The following is a 16633-nucleotide window of genomic DNA, read 5'->3' as shown; positions in this document are numbered from 1 at the left end:
ATACTGAATAACAAGGAACTTGAAGAACGTTAGCACTGTACATTTGTAAAGTACTTTTTTTTTTTTTTTTAAATAAAATGTGAGTGGCACTTACCTGTCCAAAACCTGCTGCCATGATGCCAGTGTGTTTTTATGTGGTTGCTTACTGACTCAAAAAAGTCCACCCCTGCTACTGTAGTCTCTGTTATGGCTTGGTTGCTCCAATGTAAATCAATGCATAATCATAATTATGATTACCTAGAAAACTAATAGCATGCCTCTCCTCAAGATTTGTGAATCATTCATGTCCACAGCATAAACAGTTCAGGAAGAGTTACATACAATTTTTTTAAATTTAATTTCTGAAATGTTTTAATCCAAAATAGTCACTAAGAAAGATTATGCCACAAGTTTTCTCAACATGCTTTACTTCAGACAAGTTGATACATTTTGTGAATCTGAGATATATTGTTGCTATATTTTGTTGCAGTTTTAACAGCAAGAAAACAGAAGATCAGAAGTAGAGGTGGAAAATGCTCTCATAGCAGGTAGAGACAGGAAGTGAAGGGAGAGGACAGAGAGACAGGGAATGCAGGTTCAGTTTAACTACAGAATTGTCCTTCATCCCTGACATGTAGACCTCGTTATGCAGAATGGTGCCCTGGCCAATTAAACTGGTCTTCTCCATTGCACGGACACAGCCCCACTTCTGAGAGTCCACACAGAAAGATGTCACCATGGTTTTAGAATTGTTCCCACCTATTACAACCAACTGACTTTTGGTAGCACCCAGGAAGTGCAAGATGGGGAGCTCTGCGCTGGAGCGGGTTAAAGTGGGGAGCAGTTCACACCAGCAATCTGAGTGGAAGAGACAGAATCATGGGAAAGAGAAGGACAGATTAAGATTGTCATGAAATGGAAATTCACTATCTACTTTCTAAATGCATCTCATTGATCTTGTGAATGATTTACCCAAGCATATGTCATTTTGACCAAGGAACTCAGTGACAACAGCTCATGGATGAACCCTGAATGTTGTCCAAACCAACAACCTTTCGGTATCTATCTCAGATCTTTAATCTCTATGTTACACTAAGTTGTACCTTGTCTAGAATCGTAGCGCAGCACCAGTTTCTCTCCGGTTCTCTGGATGTTCCCCAGTACATAGAGGCAGTGTCCCAGGCTGGTTGTGAGTGGGGAATCATGGGAAAGGGACAAGCTGAACTGGAAGTCTGTCAGAGGGAGGGAGGAAACAAATGCCCAGGTGTCCGTCCATGGATCATACCTCTCCACAGCAGTGTAGATACCGGTGCTGGAGTCGGGAGTCACAAGGGAATCGAGATACCAGCCGCCAACAGCAAAGATTCTCCCTTCACACACTGCTGCACTGAAGTGACGCCTGTGCTGAGAGGGATCATGCATAGTCACATTTGAAATTTGACATTTGTATAATTTCTGATACTAATCAGCAAATGTGGGTTTTAGGAATGAGATTTTAAAGGTTCCAGACAATCAGTTCCAGACAGACATACACTATATTGCCAAAAGTATTGGGACACCCCTCCAAATCATGGCCACAGGTGTATAAAATCAAGCACCTATAGGCATGCAGACTGCTTCTACAAACATTTTTGAAAGAATGGGTCGCTCTCAGGAGCTCAGTGAATTCAAGCGTGGTACCGTGATAGGTTGCCACCTGTGCAATAAGTCCAATTGTGAAATTTCCTCACTACTAAATATTCCACGGTCAACTGTTAGTGGTATCATAACAAAGTGGAAGCAATTGGGAACAGGTAGGCCACTTAAAATCACAGAGCGGGTTCAGCGCATGCTGAGGCACACAGTGCGCAGAAGTCGCAAAACTTTTTTTTGCAGAGTCAATAGCTATAGACCTTGTGGGACCGAGTCTGGGTTTGGCGGTTACCTGGATAACGGTACTTGCCTGACTGCATTGTGTCAAGTGTAAAGTTTGGTGGAGGGGGGATTATGGTGTGGGGTTGTTTTTCAGGGGTTGGGCTTGACCCCTTAGTTCCAGTGAAAGGAACTCTTAATGCTTCAGCATACCAAGACATTTTGGACAATTTCATGCTCCCAACTTTGTGGGAGCAGTTTGGGGATGGCCCCTTCCTGTTCCAACAAGACTGCACACAGTGCACACAGCAAGGTCCATAAAGAAATGATTGAGCGAATTTGGTGTGGAGGAACTTCACTGGCCTGCAGAGTCCTGACCTCAACCTGATAGTACACCTTTGGGATGAATTAGATGGGAGACTGTGAGCCAGGCCTTCTCGCAAACATCACTGCCTGACCTCACAAATGTGCAGAAGAATGGTCAAAAATTCCCATAAGCACACTCCTAAACCTTGTGGAAAGCCTTCCCAGAAGAGTTAAAGCTGTTATAGCTGCAAAGGGTGAGCCAACTCCATATTAAACCCTACGGATTAAGAATGGGATGTCATTAAAGTTCATGTGCACAAAAAGGCAGGCGTCCCAAAACTTTTGGCAATATAGTGTATGTACCTGCTAGGTTATACTATCGTTAGGTCATAAAGCTGGAACATGGTAAAATGACTTGTTGATGGTCAAAGGAGGTCTACTGGACCTAACCAGCTTGTCCAAGATGGGCTTGCAGCTCAGTTAGGTCCCCACCAGCTTGTAATTCAGCTTAAAATACCTTGGACCAGCTTGAAACCTTAAGAGTAGATGAATCAGGCAAAGATATTGACGTTTATCCTGTGGTACTCAATAGTCATGTGTTCTAATGTTCATACCTTAATCAGAGGAGCTGTCGATACCCATTGATTGGTTAAAGGGTTGTACCGGAAAGAAGCCATCTTGAATTCGTAACCCTTCTTTACACGGTGTCTATAACCCCCTATGATATAGAGGTAATTATAGAGAACCGCTGTGGTGAAGCACCACTTATCTGCACAAAAAGGCAAATCTGTGGGAGAACTCCATATCCCATCATCCCCTTCTCCCTCCAGTCTGAAGAGGCTTCGAGCAGCCTCTGTTTCCAAGTCATTCCTTGAGGTCAAGTTCTCTTTTCTTAAGCAGCATAAGTGTGGACTTCCCTTTGACCTTAATTTGAGAAGCTTCTTTTTATGGTGTGGTTCTAAGCCCTTACTCAGGTGTGGTCGCTCCAGTAGATACTTGCTCAGGTAGGTTAGCACAGTCTCTTGGAGCTCCTCACTGCAGAGTTCTTCAGCCAGCTGTAGATAGCCCAAGCAGGTGCACTCCGTCAGGGCCTGAGAGAGGGCAATCAGTAGGCGATCTGTGAACCCGGAAGCCAACAGGTAGGTGCTCACCCGTAGGTGTTCCCCAAGGAGATCTTCAGGAACACAAAACCGCTGTAGAAAGCAGAATTCTAGAAGGCTGTGAAAGACTGAAGAGGGAACATGTTCAAGGTGCACCAGCCCTTCAGATGTCTCTCTCATGGAGGAGTGGGACAGAGCCTTGAAATACTCGCTGCAGTCTGCAAGCTTCTCCAGATCCACCTGGAAGTGCCAATAAGCATGACATCATGTGGTCGTGAGGCAAGATTGTTACAGTCTGTGGTTTATGTTTGTTTATGTAGATACTCACATGGAAAGTATGCGTGCTGGTTTGCACCATAACTAATGGTCCATTGCTCTGGTGCCGATAGGTTCTATAGTCTTGATTTGTCCTCCAAACATATGACTGTAGGTTATCAGACTTCTTTTCAACAACACCAGAATCTGCTTGTCCAAACTGAACCCAGTTTAAACTACTTTTGAAGCACAAACACCTCTGTATCTGTTCTAAACATCTTTTAAGCCATGTGTAAAAATACATGAAGGCCACAACTATAATCTGCCATAGATTAGCCATGTTCCCGTTTAGGTAGAATACTCTGGTACTTATTTACAGGTTTTGTATACCTCTTCAACTGCAATTTGACTCTGCATTTGGAATTATTCTAGTCTGATTCTAAAGAAAGTCTGACTCACAATCCCAGCCAAGGACATGTCATTCCATGGTGGATGGAGGATAATTCCAGCCTGTTTTTTGATAGATCATGCATGGTTGTTTTCAAGGCTCAATATGGCGCCTGTGTGCCAGAGCAATCGCAGTAGAGCTATTTTAAGGAATCGCTGGAACAGGAAACAAAATCTGGTGGGCCACTCTGTTCAGTCTACTGAATCACACATCACTTGAACCGTTTTGGGAACTGATGATGCTTGATTACAATATCATTTATATACATTCATGTGTATATTCTATTTCTTAATTTTTGAACTGGTACATTACTCAAATTTGTATTGAGAAATATTTAGAAGTGTTTTGAATAGTGCATTATCTTACTTACAATATATTATGTGACATAAATATGACATATGGCAGACATGAACAAATCCAAAACATCTCCATTTATAGGTCACCAGTACTTGAAATTGTGTTCATAACACTTATGTTAACAATTCAGATTGTTTTAACCTTTAAGATACCGCTACCAGTTTTGAATACGACATCACACCATTGAATCACACCAATGTCTGTATGTTTTTTAATGAACAAAATTAATGGATACCTGCAGTGCAAAGGAACAAACAGAAATAGATAAGCAAGTCTACAGTATAACTTGGATTAGCCATAGCAATTAGAGAAATGAACATGGTTTCTAACAGTGCTATTGCTTCTCAACTCAATATTACGAAACAAAGATTCAGTATCAACAATGATATGAGCATGTGAATGTGGCCCGGCCCGATACCCTCATGGTCCCTCGATATTTATTTTGCCCCTGAACTTGCTACTACATATGGGAAAGAAAATCATCATTATGAAAATGAAATATGTACATTCGTTTATGGACAAGGACAAATGGAAGAGCATCAGTTTGTCCATTCAAACACTGATCCCTCCAATTCACAGTATAATGATACTATCCTGCATCTGTATTGTTCTTCTGCTGCCACTTTTCAAGTGATGACTCAAGCAAACATAGATAAATTTACCATTTGGTTGATCTGAACAAAGTATACTTGCTTAATATAAATATAAATAAGCATAAAACAATTAAAACAGACAAACACATCAGCACTTACAAGAATTTTGTGTTTAGAAATGGGACAAAGGCATTTGTCAGTTTAGTACTTGCACACTTGTTTTTTTTTTAAGTGCAGTTCCTTAATGTGCAGTTCAAACTGTATTTAAACCTATACTGTACAAATGTATACAAGATGGTTATATAGTTATTGCTACATAAAATATGCAAAGCAGAGATTTAACAATAAAAAAAATATAATTAAAAGTAAAACACAGAAAAACATAGCTCAAAACAATTATTTCCAATTATTATTATTATTATTATTATTTTTTTTTTTAGCTGAATTTGTTATATGAAATATAGCCATTCAATATCATGACAAAGAAACAGTAGTTTATGTGCCATTCTGAAATTAATTATCCTGGACTTCTGAGTTTTAACAAAAGATGTGCAATGTATTTCACAGTATGTAAATATAAGGATGCAACATGATTTTGTAAATCCTTTACATTTTGGGGGAGGAAAAATAAATAAGCTACTACACTGTTTTTAAGATGACAGGACAAACAAACAGTATATGAAACTAGGACACAAAAATGCAGACATATCATTTGGACCCAGTGGATTACATAGTACTGATGATGGACGGATTGATTCCTTATATAATTAATAGATAATGTTGACCACATGTGTTAGATAATATGTAAACATTAAATATTAAAAAAAATGCAGCTACATTATTATATGCCTTGTGTAATGAAGCGGCACCAACATTAAATGAATTAAATCTAGGTTTCAATCACACCATTTTTTTTCTTCAAGTTGCAGATCATTTGTCACTTCTAATTTTTGCAAGGGACAAAGCAACTATAAAGCCCTAAAAAAATCAATGTAAGGCAGGATATCTTTGGACTTTTTCATGATTTGATAATAATGTTACCCAGGATGAACCGTTCTTTAACAGTCTTTCTGTACTGTGCCCTTTCTTGAGTGGTTTAAAAAACAATAGGTGATGCAAAATGATATCCTGAAGCATGCTCTGTGAGTGCAATTTAGGAGAAGAGCTTCTTCTGTTTGAAGTATGTGTCAAACCTGTGCTGTGCATAGTCCTTAGGGAAAAACAGAAAAAAAGATAGATAGAAATGAGGTGACATGGCCAGTTGTTTCACATGGCTTCAGATCAGTGAGGAACAGAGGGGATTTGTTCTGTACACACAGCTATGTTTACTGTATACATAACTATGATGCTGTTCGATTGACCTCTCAGAATCTAGGATTACTCATCCATTTATGGTACATGAACTATAATCTTTAAATAAATGTAAAAGTGAATATTTATATTTTTAGGTGCTGTACTGGTCACCACTGATATGCAATTCATGTGATTAATTTGAGTATACACTGACAGTCCTAAAAAACATCATACAAGGATTAGAGATTTTTTTATAAGGTTTATAATCTGTGTGTTGTGATACAATTTTAATATTTTACCATGTATCCAAACTCGATTTTGGAGAGCTTGGCTTGAATAATGGACCACAAACCCCAGAGGAAATGAGACGCAAGGGCAAACCTGTTTGTGTCAGTGTGATTTTGAGAGATTGGAAGACAAACAGATAGAAAGGTTACTAGGTGGAGGTGAAAACTCATTAAACGGTACACGGTGATCTTCTTCCCAGGTTATGTCAATAGAAGTTTGATAGTAAATACGTTTCATACCGGTTTGCCTCAATGATCATGTCCTCTTCTATCCTGGCTTGGTCTGCAGGTGCAATTCCCCCTCTTTCTGACAGATAGTGTCTGATAAAATGTAACTGAAAAACAAACACTCTCAAAATACTATCTATAAGAATATCTATTTTGTTAAATTTATTACAGACATTTAAAGGGTTAGTTCATTGTATTGTGATAGTATTCTCGGTGCTTCATAACATTAAGGTTGAACCACTGTAGTCATGTTGACTATTTTAACAACGTGTTTACTACTTTTCTGGACCTTGAATGTGGCAATTACATTGCTTTCTATGGGGGATAAAAAAAACCAATAGGATTTCATCAAAAAATATCTTAATTTGTGTTCTGAAGATGAATGAAGGTCTTACCGTTTTGGAACGACATGAGGGCGAGTAATTAATAACAGAAATTTCATTTTTGGGTGAACTAACCCTTTAAAAAGGATTGACATTGCCCCCTGCCCCACAATTTCTAATAATTAATGTCAAATGACTTTGCATCAAGATTAAAATCTTGGGCAATTAAATATTATGCTGTTAAATATTAACATTGTGTGAGTCAGGCTGCTGACCGCTGCATGTAAAAGTTATTGTGATAACCTTTGACACACTTTTTGTGTCATGTCAGTTCCAAAACTTTCCACTAGATGACAGTCACAAAATCATATCCACATTATGTCCAACACAAATGATTTCTTAAGTTACAACTAATTGACAAAACTGGACAAATATCAAGCAACAAACTAATGTCTATTGTGTAATTTGTGATGATGCCATATTGTATAAGCAAAAAAGTGGGAGAACACACAAAAAACTATAAATCCGGCATGTAATTTATTCTAAGGTTTAAACATTTTTTTTTTTTCACACTTTTATGTCCCCATAAATTATTCCTTAATATATAGGATAACATTAAATCCAAAACTTACTCATAATTAAGTGAATATAATAATTTACACTTTATCATCTTTTTCTTTATCTAATCATACAAAGCATGATTTTTTGGGAAGTACTACTGTAACTATTAATCAGTTTTACTTTTAACAATTTTATTATGCGTAAAGATGCTTTGGAATGATTGAACGCAGCATCTAAATAAAATGAAATAGTAATTTTATTTTTCAGTTGACAGCTTATCAGTCTACAAGATGACCTTTGCTCGTCTAATGTTTTGTAATATTAAGACAAATAATGATAGGCTGTAATGTGTGGGTGGGCAGGTTGTGACTCACCTGCTGTTGTCTGTTAGGGTAATTCTCCACCTTTGCCTTGTAGAAGGGCCACTGGTCATATGTGTAGTCATATATCCATTCACAGAAATGATTCCCAAAATCGAAGCCTCTACACTCAGAGCAGACCAAAATCAGGGTTCTTTAGAGCTGCATTTATCATAAACTATAAAATAGTATGCACATGTATGCTATATATTGTAGATTTACCTGTAGTTATAGCTGCTGTATTCAAAATCAATAAGCATTAATTTGTCAGATGAATTCTCTCGCCCATCCAACATGAGGATATTTCCTGAACAACAAAGTATGATTTTACAGGTGAAAGGTCAGATGTGTTACATAATGGTACAATATAACAGTGAACTGATAGACCCGTATCAGATTGCCAGATTAGACAGGACATCAGTATGCGTGTATGAATGCCAATGTGCAATCTTTTACCTTCTTGTACATCATTATGGCAGAACACAACGGGAGAGGGAGTAGCTGCCAGCAGTGACCTGACAGAGAGAGAGAGACGGCACATGATTAAGTGCTACTTTTCACATTGCTCTTATAAACCTGCTTTTAAAATGATTGTGTTGACTGTTTAAAAGCCCACTGAACAAAAAGTGCAGCAATGGGCAGGAACACACACACATACAGAGCAGTAGGTAAGCATTTCATTCAGAGAACAGTTACACAACCCTATGTGTGAGTGTGTGATTGACAAAGCAAGCTGAGTATGCAAAGAATGCAGCTTCCTGTAAGTGTGCCTAATCAGTGATGCCTAGAACTGGGCTAAGGGTGTTAGCATACAACAATGCTGTTCAAATGTTTGGAGTCAGGTTTTTTTTTTTTTTTTTTTTTTTTGCAAGAAATTAATACTTTTGTTCAGCAAGGATGCATTTAATTGATCAAAAGTGTCATATAATTATACAAAATATTTCCATTTCAAATAAATGCTGTTCTTTTGAACTCTCTATTCACTAAAAAATATATAAAGGTTTCTACAAAAATATTAAAGGGTTAGTTCACCCAAAAATGAAAATTCTGTTATTTATTACTCACCCTCATGCCTTTCCACACCCTTAAAACCTTCATTAATCTTCGTAACACAAATTAAGATATTTTAGTTGAAATCCGATGGCTCAGTGAGGCCTCCATAGGGAGCAATGACATTTCCTCTCTCAAGATCCATAAAGGTACTAAAAACATATTTAAATCGTTTCATGTGAGTACAGTGGTTCAATATTAATATTATAAAGTGATGAGAATATTTTTGGTGCGGCAAAAAAAACAAAATAACGACTTATTTAGTGATGGCAGATTTCAAAACACTGCTTCAGGAAGATTCGGAGCAAAAATGAATCAGTGTATCGAATCATGATTCAGATCGCGTGTCAAACTGCCAACGGCTGAAATCACATGACTATGGCGCTCCAAACAAATGATTCGACACGCTGATTCATCTGTGCTCCGATGCTTCATGAAGCAGTGTTTTGAAATCGACCATCACTAAATAAGTCATTATTTTGTTTTTTTGGCGCACCATAAATATTCTTGTCGCTTTATAATATTAATATTGAACTACTGAACTCACATGAACTGATTTAAATATGTTTTTAGTAGCTTTATGGATCTTGACAGAGGAAGTGACGTTACTCCCTATGAAGGCCTCACGGAGCCATCGGATTTGAACTAAATTATCTTAATTTGTGTTCTGAAGAGGAACAAAGGTCTTACGGATGTGGAACGGCATGAGGGTGAGTAATAAATGATAGAATTTTCATTTTTGGGTGAACTAACCCTTTAAGCAGCATGGCTGTTTTCAACATTGATATTGAGAAGAAATTCAAATTTTGGAATGATAAACACTCAGATATTTCATGCATTCAATGATCTTGGCTGTTTACTGTTATTTGGAATTTTAATAATCACAAAATGCTTTTCATTCAACCTCTCGGCTCTTTTTATTCACATGTCATTTTTCTTACCTCAGACTCTCCAGTTCTGCAGGAAGATCATACTTCATCAGCTTGTTAAATTTCTTAACGTGAGCTTCACGCACAAATTTGATTGTTTTAACTTGTTCCATGTACCTGTTCAGAAGGACAAAATCAAATTAATTTAACACTGATGCCAATTTAACATACAGTACACAGCAAACATAATAAATCACTATCTGCCTAATGTAAATATAATTTGTAAAATATACATATTTTTGTTTTCATTTGTACCTTTCTTTTAGTGTGTAATATAGCAGTTTGTGCATGTAAACAATCTGCGCAAAAAAAAAAAAAAAAATCACACGGTCCACGGCAAGGAAAGTTAATCTCTCCAACAGAAAACACCTTGCCTTATCTGTAGTCCTGCCATTATTTCCATAACGTGGCAACGTGACCATGTAACACAAATGCATATGCTCGCCTGCTTTGGCTCACCCTCAAACAAAGGTAGTTATAAGGCCAGGAAGAATTTAACACTACGTCAAGGAAACTCTCTTTTCTGACTGCAAGGGCAAAACATAATTACATCAGGGACTTCCAAAGGCAGAGGAATTTAAGAATGGGTGGTTAAAATTTATTTTTGACACGATTCCTCAGCAGTACAACTACAACCTCACAACTCTCACAATATTTTTAACAACCTATGCAGTTTGATGCAGGTCAGTGTGTTACATGGATACAGTTTTTACCGTGATGTGGAGAAATGACAGTTATAATATCACAACTGAAATGTTACAGGTATAAAATAAACAATTACCCCTGTGAAGGTGCTCCAAGCGGTAAACCAATCACAACAGACTGTGGACAGCTGACCAATCAGAGCAGACTACTCTTTGTGGAAGGCAAGTTTTAAAGAAACCAAAACTTAAACAGAGCCCTTTCAGTCCAATTTCTTCCACTCGCTCAATTCCATTTTCTGGGACACTTTCTGTTATTCTTTAGGTAATTAAAGTGTGTAATTTCAGTGTTAAAATGTAACAAAATATGTCTTTTAAAACAGCTTTACCCAATCAGCCAAACAGACCATTGGTTCAGCCAGTGTTGCTACTGTATGTCCTAATATAAGCCAATGTTTTGATACTTCCACAATTTTCATATATGAATATTCAACTGCATATTAATCTGAAATACACATCACCTTTAAAGCTTAATTTGTGGTATAAGATCAAGATAGTGTGTGTGTTGCTATAACTGTAGGGCTCAAAAACTGTGAGACTTTTACTTGTCAATGGTTCCAAACAGCCATTTGGGTTCCTTGTTGAATGGCATCACCATGCCGTGGAATCGTGCCATCTTACTGGCTATTTCAGCCGAGATCTCTGGGATCCCCAACTGCTCTGTACACAATCGATTACTCTGTGGAAGAGAAGCAGATCTGACTTAACACTCTTAGAACGCAGAAATATGTGCAATGTAAAATGTTTGATCTATGATTAAGGTTTGAAAATCTCTCTGTAGAATAACTGAATTATTCAATTGTTGCTGTGTTTAAAGATTCATTTTAAAACATGCATATAGGATCTGGGATTTGGGTGCAAGACTCACAGGCAAGTACTGCTCTAGACGCCCTTCTGGGAAAATGCCATAGAGACGTGGGCCCAACTCTCTCTCTGCTAAAATGGCAAACATCACACTTTCCAAAACAAGAGAATCCACTCCCTTAAGAGACAGATGCATATGAACAAATGATTAGATATCCATTAGTTATATAACATCTGTGAATCGACAACATTGGGCAATAAACATCTTGCCCAAGATATAGACTCCTATCAGTTTGCAACAGCATTTTTGGTCTACTTAAAGGATTAATTCACTTCAGAATTAAAAATGTCCTAATAATTTACTTACCCCCCATGTCATCCAAGATGTTTAAGTCTTTCTTTTTGAGGAAAACATTCCAGGAATTTTCTCCATATAGTGGCTTTCAATGGCTACCAATGGTTTAAAGGTCCAAATTGCAGTTTCAATGCAGCTTCAAAAGGTTCTACAAGATCCCAGCTGAGGAATAAGGGTCTTATCTAACGAAACGATCTGTCATTTTCTAATAAAAATTATATACTTTTTAACCACAAATGCTCATCTTGCATTAGCTCTGCAATGCACCACGCATTATGTAATCACGGCGAAAGGCAGAAGTACCATGTTAGGGCGAAAAACTCATTTTCTCCTCCAACTTCAAAATCGTCTGACATCATTGTTTTACATTTTTTTGTAAAAGCCGTTTGACATAGTCTTTGCATGTTCGCTTTGTAACTTGCTCAGTTTGTCCACCTACGTCACGCATGACCTTTCCAATATGATTACATAATGTGTGGCACATCGCAGAACTAGTGCAAGATGAGCATTCGTGGATGAGCAATATATATATATATATATATATATATATATATATATATATATATAGAGAGAGAGAGAGAGAGAGAGAGAGAGAGAGAGAGCCCTTTGAAGCTGCACTGAAACTGCAATTTGTTAAAAGCCGATGAAGTCCACTATATGGAGTAAAATCCTGGAATGTTTTCCTCAAAAACCTTACTTTCTTTTCGACTGAAGAAAGAAAGACATAAACATCTTGGATGACATGGGGGTGAGTTAATGATCAGGAAATTTTAATTCTGAAGTGAACTAATCCTTTAATGTGATCAGGGCAGCTCACTTGCAGAATGGCCCCGTAGATCCGGAGCAGAACTCTCCGAGGTTCGACCCCGGCAGGCTGAACATCATCTGGTAAACTGCACATGTAGAGCAGGTTACTGAGTCCTCCACTGCAGGCATAAAAAAAGCAGTATTTTACTTTATTCCTATTCAAGTTTACATAAGGGCGATATTTAATAGGAATTAAAAAAAAAAAAAAGGATAACTGCTTTGCTGATTTCATGAATTAAAAGATATAGATATTCTAAATATAGGCATAGGTAAAAAATGAAATGCTTTTGCTTAGGACATATGATTATTTAGAAGCTTACATATTCATATGAACTTTTATGAAACTGTTTATTACCTTACTATTTTGATCTTAAAGTCATGTTCTGATATAGCCTTCCATGACCCGGACAGAAAGTCTCGGCACCAGGTGAACGCCCTCCTTCTGGTATCCGGGTCCACTTCCACGTTACGCCCGTCCAGGTGGGACTCCGCTTCAGAGTCATCATCCCCGTTAGCGCCGCGGGGACTGGCAGCTCTCGAATGTCTCTCTTCGGCCACCATCAGTGAGTCTCCGCCAGCAGGTCCGTCGGAATCGGCGTCATCCTTAACGCATCTGCCTACATTTCCAGCACCATCACTCATGCACTTCACTTTTTGGCCCGAATTCATGATCTTACGTGCTAGAAATCTAACGTTAGTGCTTCTTAAAGAGAGCGAGAGAACCGAACCGCTGTAACTAAGGACACCAAACCGCACCAGAAGCTGCATTCACTGAGCGTGAATAGACGCACATGCACCACAATCACACCAGCGCACAGTGAAACATCTAATCCCTCGCGATATCACAACTGCGTTAACGGCGAGAGAAACGCCCGTTGGATTAAAATATATGAAAAACCACTAGCTATTTTTCCTCATTACCTTTCTTTAGATGTTACATTAACTACACAAACGTATTAACAAATTGTAAAGGCTGCTAATTAAACATTTTCGAACTACAACTTCCTCTACTTCCTTGTGAAGTAACCGCTAGCTTTGTCATTGCAGATTGACTTTAGAAGAGTGACATTTTTTTAACCAATCAGATTTGGATACCGCGGCAGGCAACCCATTTCTAGTACCGCCCCCTTAAAGTCAGAGCGCTGAATGGTCGGTTCTAACACAACTAGTTAAAGGGTTAGTTCCCCCCAAAATGAAAATTCTGTCATCATTTACTCACCCTCAAGTTGTTCCAAACCTGTGTAAATTTCTTTGTTCTTTAAGTTGAACTATTGCTTTAAGTTAACACACAGTACAATATATTAGTATGTTGAAAAATAAAATGCTACAGTAAAATCAATTAGTTAACTAAAGTAACTATACAGGTGCTGGTCATATAATTAGAATATCATCAAAAAGTTGATTTATTTCACTAATTCCACACAAAAAGTGAAACTTGTATATTATATTCATTTATTACACACAGACTGATATATTTCAAATGTTTATTTCTTTTAATTTTGATGATTATAACTGTAAGGAAAATCCCAAATTCAGTCTCTCAGAAAATTAGAACATTACTTAAGACCAATACAAAGAAAGGATTTTTAGAAATCTTGGCCAACTGAAAAGTATGAACATGAAAAGTATGAGCATGTACAGCACTCAATACTTAGTTGGGGCTCCTTTTGCCTGAATTACTGCAGCAATGCGGCGTGGCATGGAGTCGATCAGTCTGTGGCACTGCTCAGGTGTTATGAGAGCCCAGGTTGCTCTGATAGTGGCCTTCAGCTCTTCTGCATTGTTGGGTCTGGCATATCGCGTCTTCCTCTTCACAATACCCCACAGATTTTCTATGGGGTTAAGGTCAGGCGAGTTTGCTAGCCAATTAAGAACAGGGAAACCATGGTCCTTAAACCAGGTACTGGTACTAGCTTTGGCACGGTGTGTAGGTGTCAAGTCCTGTTGGAAAATGAAATCTGCATCTCCACAAAGTTGGTCAGCAGCAGGAAGCATGAAGTGCTCTAAAACTTCCTGGTATACGGCTGCGTTGACCTTGGACCTCAGAAAACACAGTGGACCAACACCAGCAGATGACATGGCACCCCAAACCATCACTGAACGTGGAAACTTTACACTGGACCTCAAGCAACATGGATTGTGTGCCTCTCCTCTCTTCCTCCAGACTCTGGGACCCTGATTTCCAAAGGAAATGCAAATTTTACTTTCATCAGAGAACATAACTTTGGACCACTTAGCAGCAGTCCAGTCCTTTTTGTCTTGAGACGCTTCTGATGCTGTCTGTTGTTCAAGAGTGGCTTGACACAAGGAATGCAACAGCGGAAACCCATGTCTTGCATACGTCTGTGTGTAGTGGTTCTTAAAGCACTGACTCCAGCTGCAGTCCACTCTTTGTGAATCTCCCCCACATTTTTGAATGAGTTTTGTTTCACAATCCTCTCCAGGGTGCGGTTATTCCTATTGCTTGTACACTTTTTTCTACCACATATTTTCCTTCCCTTCGCCTCTCTATTAATGTGCTTGGACACAGAGCTCTGTGAACAGCCAGCCTCTTTTGCAATGACCTTTTGTGTCTTGCCCTCCTTGTGCAAGGTGTCAATGGTCATCTTTTGGACAACTGTCAAGTCAGCAGTCTTCCCCATGATTGTGTAGCCTACAGAACTAGACTGAGAGACCATTTAAAGGCCTTTGCAGGTGTTTTGAGTTAATTAGCTGATTAGAGTGTGGCACCAGGTGTCTTCAATATTGAACCTTTTCACAATATTCTAATTTTCTGAGATACTGAATTTAGGATTTTCCTTAGTTGTCAGTTATAATCATCACAATTAAAAGAAATAAACATGTGAAATATATCAGTATGTGTGTAATTAATTAATATAATATACAAGTTTCACTTTTTGAATGGAATTAGTGAAATAAATCAACTTTTTGATGATATACTAATTATATGACCAGCATCTGTATACGTTAAAATGTCATTTATAATATACCATGTGAATTCACTTTGAGTGTTGTAAGTGTTTCTAGATGGAGGAAAATGTTGATTTAACTTATTATTCAGAAAATACTTTTTATCCTATTTAAAGGATTAGTTCACTTTTAAATAAAATTTTCCTGATAATTTACTCACCCCCATGTCATCCAAGATGTTCATGTCTGTAACACAGTTCGTAAATGGGAAGAAGGAGGCGGGAACCGGCGAACATTCAACGTAAGTTTAATTCAAAAATAAACAAAGAACAAAACAAAAGTAATGCCGGCAGACCCTCGCGGACGTCTGCCGGCCACACAAACATAACAAAACCATAACATAAAGTCCAGGCCTGGTCCTCTCTCGTCCTTCATTGTAGTCGCTCCTCCTTTTATGCCTCCGGAGCTCCTCCGTGAGAGACTCGAGGCCGGCACGCCTCGCAGGTGACGCTCATTATCACTCGCGTCACCGGCCTCGCGCCGTTCCCTCACGGCTCTCGCCCGTCCTGCTCATCACAATGTCTTTCTTTCTTCAGTTGAAAATAAATTAAGGTTTTTGATGAAAACATTCCAGGATTATTCTCCTTATAGTGGACTTCAATGGACTCCAAACGGTTGAAGGTCAAAATTACAGTTTCAGTACAGCTTCAAAGGGTTTTAAATGATACCAGACGAGGAATAAGGGTCTTATCTAGCAAGACGATTGGTCATTTTCCAAAAAAAATACAACCGTATATGCTTTATAAGCACATATTATACTTATACGTACTTCCGCTTTCAGCATTCTTCAAAAAGCTTATGCTGTATGTCAGGGATGGGCAACTCCGGTCCTGGAGGGCCACTGCCCAGCAGAGTTTAGCTCCAAGTGAGTTTTTATCAGGGATGGAGATAAACTCTGCAGGACACTGGCCCTCCAGGACCGGAGTGGCCCCTCCCTGCTGTATGTCCTACTAACGGAACGAACGCGGCGCCAGTTTCTTTTTTTTTTACCTTTCTTAAGAAAGAAAGACATGAACATCTTGGATGACATGGGGGTGAGTAAATTATCAGGAAAATTTTATTTAAAAGTGGACTAAT

General features: G+C 38.4%; 2 protein-coding genes across 2 annotated transcripts; both read right to left on the bottom strand.

The window, feature by feature from the left end:
• Positions 1–375: 375 nt before the first annotated feature.
• LOC137022755 (kelch-like protein 42) lies at positions 376–4039 on the bottom strand. The gene is made up of 4 exons (XM_067389200.1): positions 3565–4039; positions 2751–3476; positions 1083–1383; positions 376–837 (listed from the first exon to the last, which is right to left on the bottom strand). Exons 1-4 carry the CDS (start codon positions 3829–3831, stop codon positions 494–496), a joined length of 1638 nt encoding a protein of 545 aa, XP_067245301.1. The 5' UTR covers positions 3832–4039; the 3' UTR covers positions 376–493.
• Positions 4040–4499: 460 nt separating this feature from the next.
• Positions 4500–13656, bottom strand: chkb (choline kinase beta). Its single transcript, XM_067389995.1, has 11 exons — positions 12942–13656; positions 12597–12705; positions 11489–11602; positions 11166–11299; positions 9932–10036; positions 8397–8455; positions 8163–8247; positions 7956–8064; positions 6710–6804; positions 6482–6563; positions 4500–6099 (listed from the first exon to the last, which is right to left on the bottom strand). The coding sequence occupies exons 1-11, from the start codon at positions 13352–13354 to the stop codon at positions 6043–6045; spliced, it is 1362 nt and encodes a 453-aa protein (XP_067246096.1). The 5' UTR covers positions 13355–13656; the 3' UTR covers positions 4500–6042.
• Between the last annotated feature and the right edge of the window lie 2977 nt (positions 13657–16633).

This window comes from Chanodichthys erythropterus, chromosome 7 (assembly GCF_024489055.1).
Source record: "Chanodichthys erythropterus isolate Z2021 chromosome 7, ASM2448905v1, whole genome shotgun sequence".
NCBI classification, from domain to species: domain Eukaryota; kingdom Metazoa; phylum Chordata; class Actinopteri; order Cypriniformes; family Xenocyprididae; genus Chanodichthys; species Chanodichthys erythropterus.
Note: the sequence above shows the minus strand (reverse complement) of the source record. Positions and strands in the feature narration are given on the sequence as shown.